Raw genomic sequence first — 1664 nt, 5'->3', positions numbered from 1 at the left:
CACTATCATTTCACTCGAAATGATAGAAGTTATGTTAGGAATCGACTAGGACGAAATTGATGGAGCACTGGATTTGCATGATTGAGGAGGAGTTGGATTTGGAGAAGAAGCTGGACTTAATTTTGATGTTCATAGCCCAAATTCTCTATGCTTTAGATCGCGTTAAGAGAATGATATAACTTTGTATATAAGTCTATGCTACTTTAGTATTTTGAACATGATGATTATCTAATGAAGTTGTGATGTTTTAGTTATTCTGGCATATTTTTCACCTTAACCTTTTATTTTGGCTGCGATTATTGCATACTGCTAGTTGCATACTAGGATGCATTGTATATTAACTATCATGAACGGAGGTATGTAACCTTGTGTTGTATATCCTGATGCTCTAAGTCTCCGTTCCATCCCAAGTGGGGATTGGGGCGTCACAGCAGTGGTATCAGAGCAGCTCGTCTCTGGGTAAACCCACATGTCCTTAGGAACCTTATGCCAGAATATAGGTTTGAATCATTAGTCTTGCATAGGCTTGAATCCTGCAGTTAGAGCTTGGTCTGATATGCATATATCGCAGGAGTCAGAATGATTAAGACGAGATGACGTGTGGTAGACAAGAGAGGAACGCTGATGGATCTAACATCCACAGAGATCAGGATTGTTGTTTCGATGGAGGACGTGACTTGGCAGACGCGATTCGTTAAATGACGGAGACCATGAAGCAGCAACAGGAAGTAATCTTGAGGCAAAACCAGCAATGCCCGCTGATTGAGAACTGAGGGTGTTCCTATGAGAAGTTCCTAATATATAGATACCCCAATTTCATGGGAACTGAGGGACCCATGAAAGCTAACAAGAGGCTATTAGATCTCGACAGGACCTTCGAGATCAGCAGTTGTACTGAGGAACAGAAGGTACAGTACGCGGGGCACCTACTACAGGGTGAAGCTGGAATTTGGTGGGACACCAAGAGGCAACTTCTGATTAGAGAATTGAGAAATATCACCATTTTGATCTGGGAGAGATTTATGGAGGAATTTGATAATCGTTTCTTCCCAGAATCAACGAAGACCCAGAAGGCCCAGGAGTTTGCCATGTTGGTGCAAGGCAATCTCATTGTTGAGCAGTACGCTGCGAAGTTTATGGAGCTGGAAAGGTTTGCCCCACACTTGATTGCTACTGAGAAAATGCAAGCCCAGAAGTTTCAAGCAGGGTTGAATCCTAGAATTCGCAGTTATGTGGCTGGATTCCTCATCCACAACTTCCAAGAGTTGGTTAATGTGACTGCAATAACGGAGGCAAAACAGTGAAATGTGATAGCTCAGATCAACCTCGAGAGAAAGAGGGCTTCTACCTTCATTACTGGCGGGAATAATTCTAAGAGGAGGATTACTCAAGGAGCTAACAAGGGGAAAGGCTTTATAATAGCTCCACCTGTCACTTGCAAGAAATGTGGAAAGAACCACAATGGTGAATGTCTTGTGGGCCTAGGAGTGTGCTACTGATGTGGACAGTCGGGGCATATGATCCGGGAATGCCCACAAAATGTTCAAGGAGGAAATATAATTCCTAACAAACGACCCAATCAGAGGCCACCTGCTCAAGCCCGCGTTTATGCCATCACCCCTGGTGATATCAGCGAGGAAATCCCTGAGGACGAGGAAACAAAC

General features: G+C 43.7%; 1 protein-coding gene across 1 annotated transcript; it reads left to right on the top strand.

Moving 5' to 3' along the window:
- Positions 1–818: 818 nt before the first annotated feature.
- On the top strand, positions 819–1304 carry LOC121262076. Its single transcript, XM_041164507.1, has one exon. The coding sequence runs from the start codon at positions 819–821 to the stop codon at positions 1302–1304; it is 486 nt and encodes a 161-aa protein (XP_041020441.1).
- Positions 1305–1664: the final 360 nt, after the last annotated feature.

The sequence above is a fragment of the Juglans microcarpa x Juglans regia genome, chromosome 4S (genome assembly GCF_004785595.1).
Source record: "Juglans microcarpa x Juglans regia isolate MS1-56 chromosome 4S, Jm3101_v1.0, whole genome shotgun sequence".
Lineage (NCBI taxonomy): Eukaryota > Viridiplantae > Streptophyta > Magnoliopsida > Fagales > Juglandaceae > Juglans > Juglans microcarpa x Juglans regia.
Note: the sequence above shows the minus strand (reverse complement) of the source record. Positions and strands in the feature narration are given on the sequence as shown.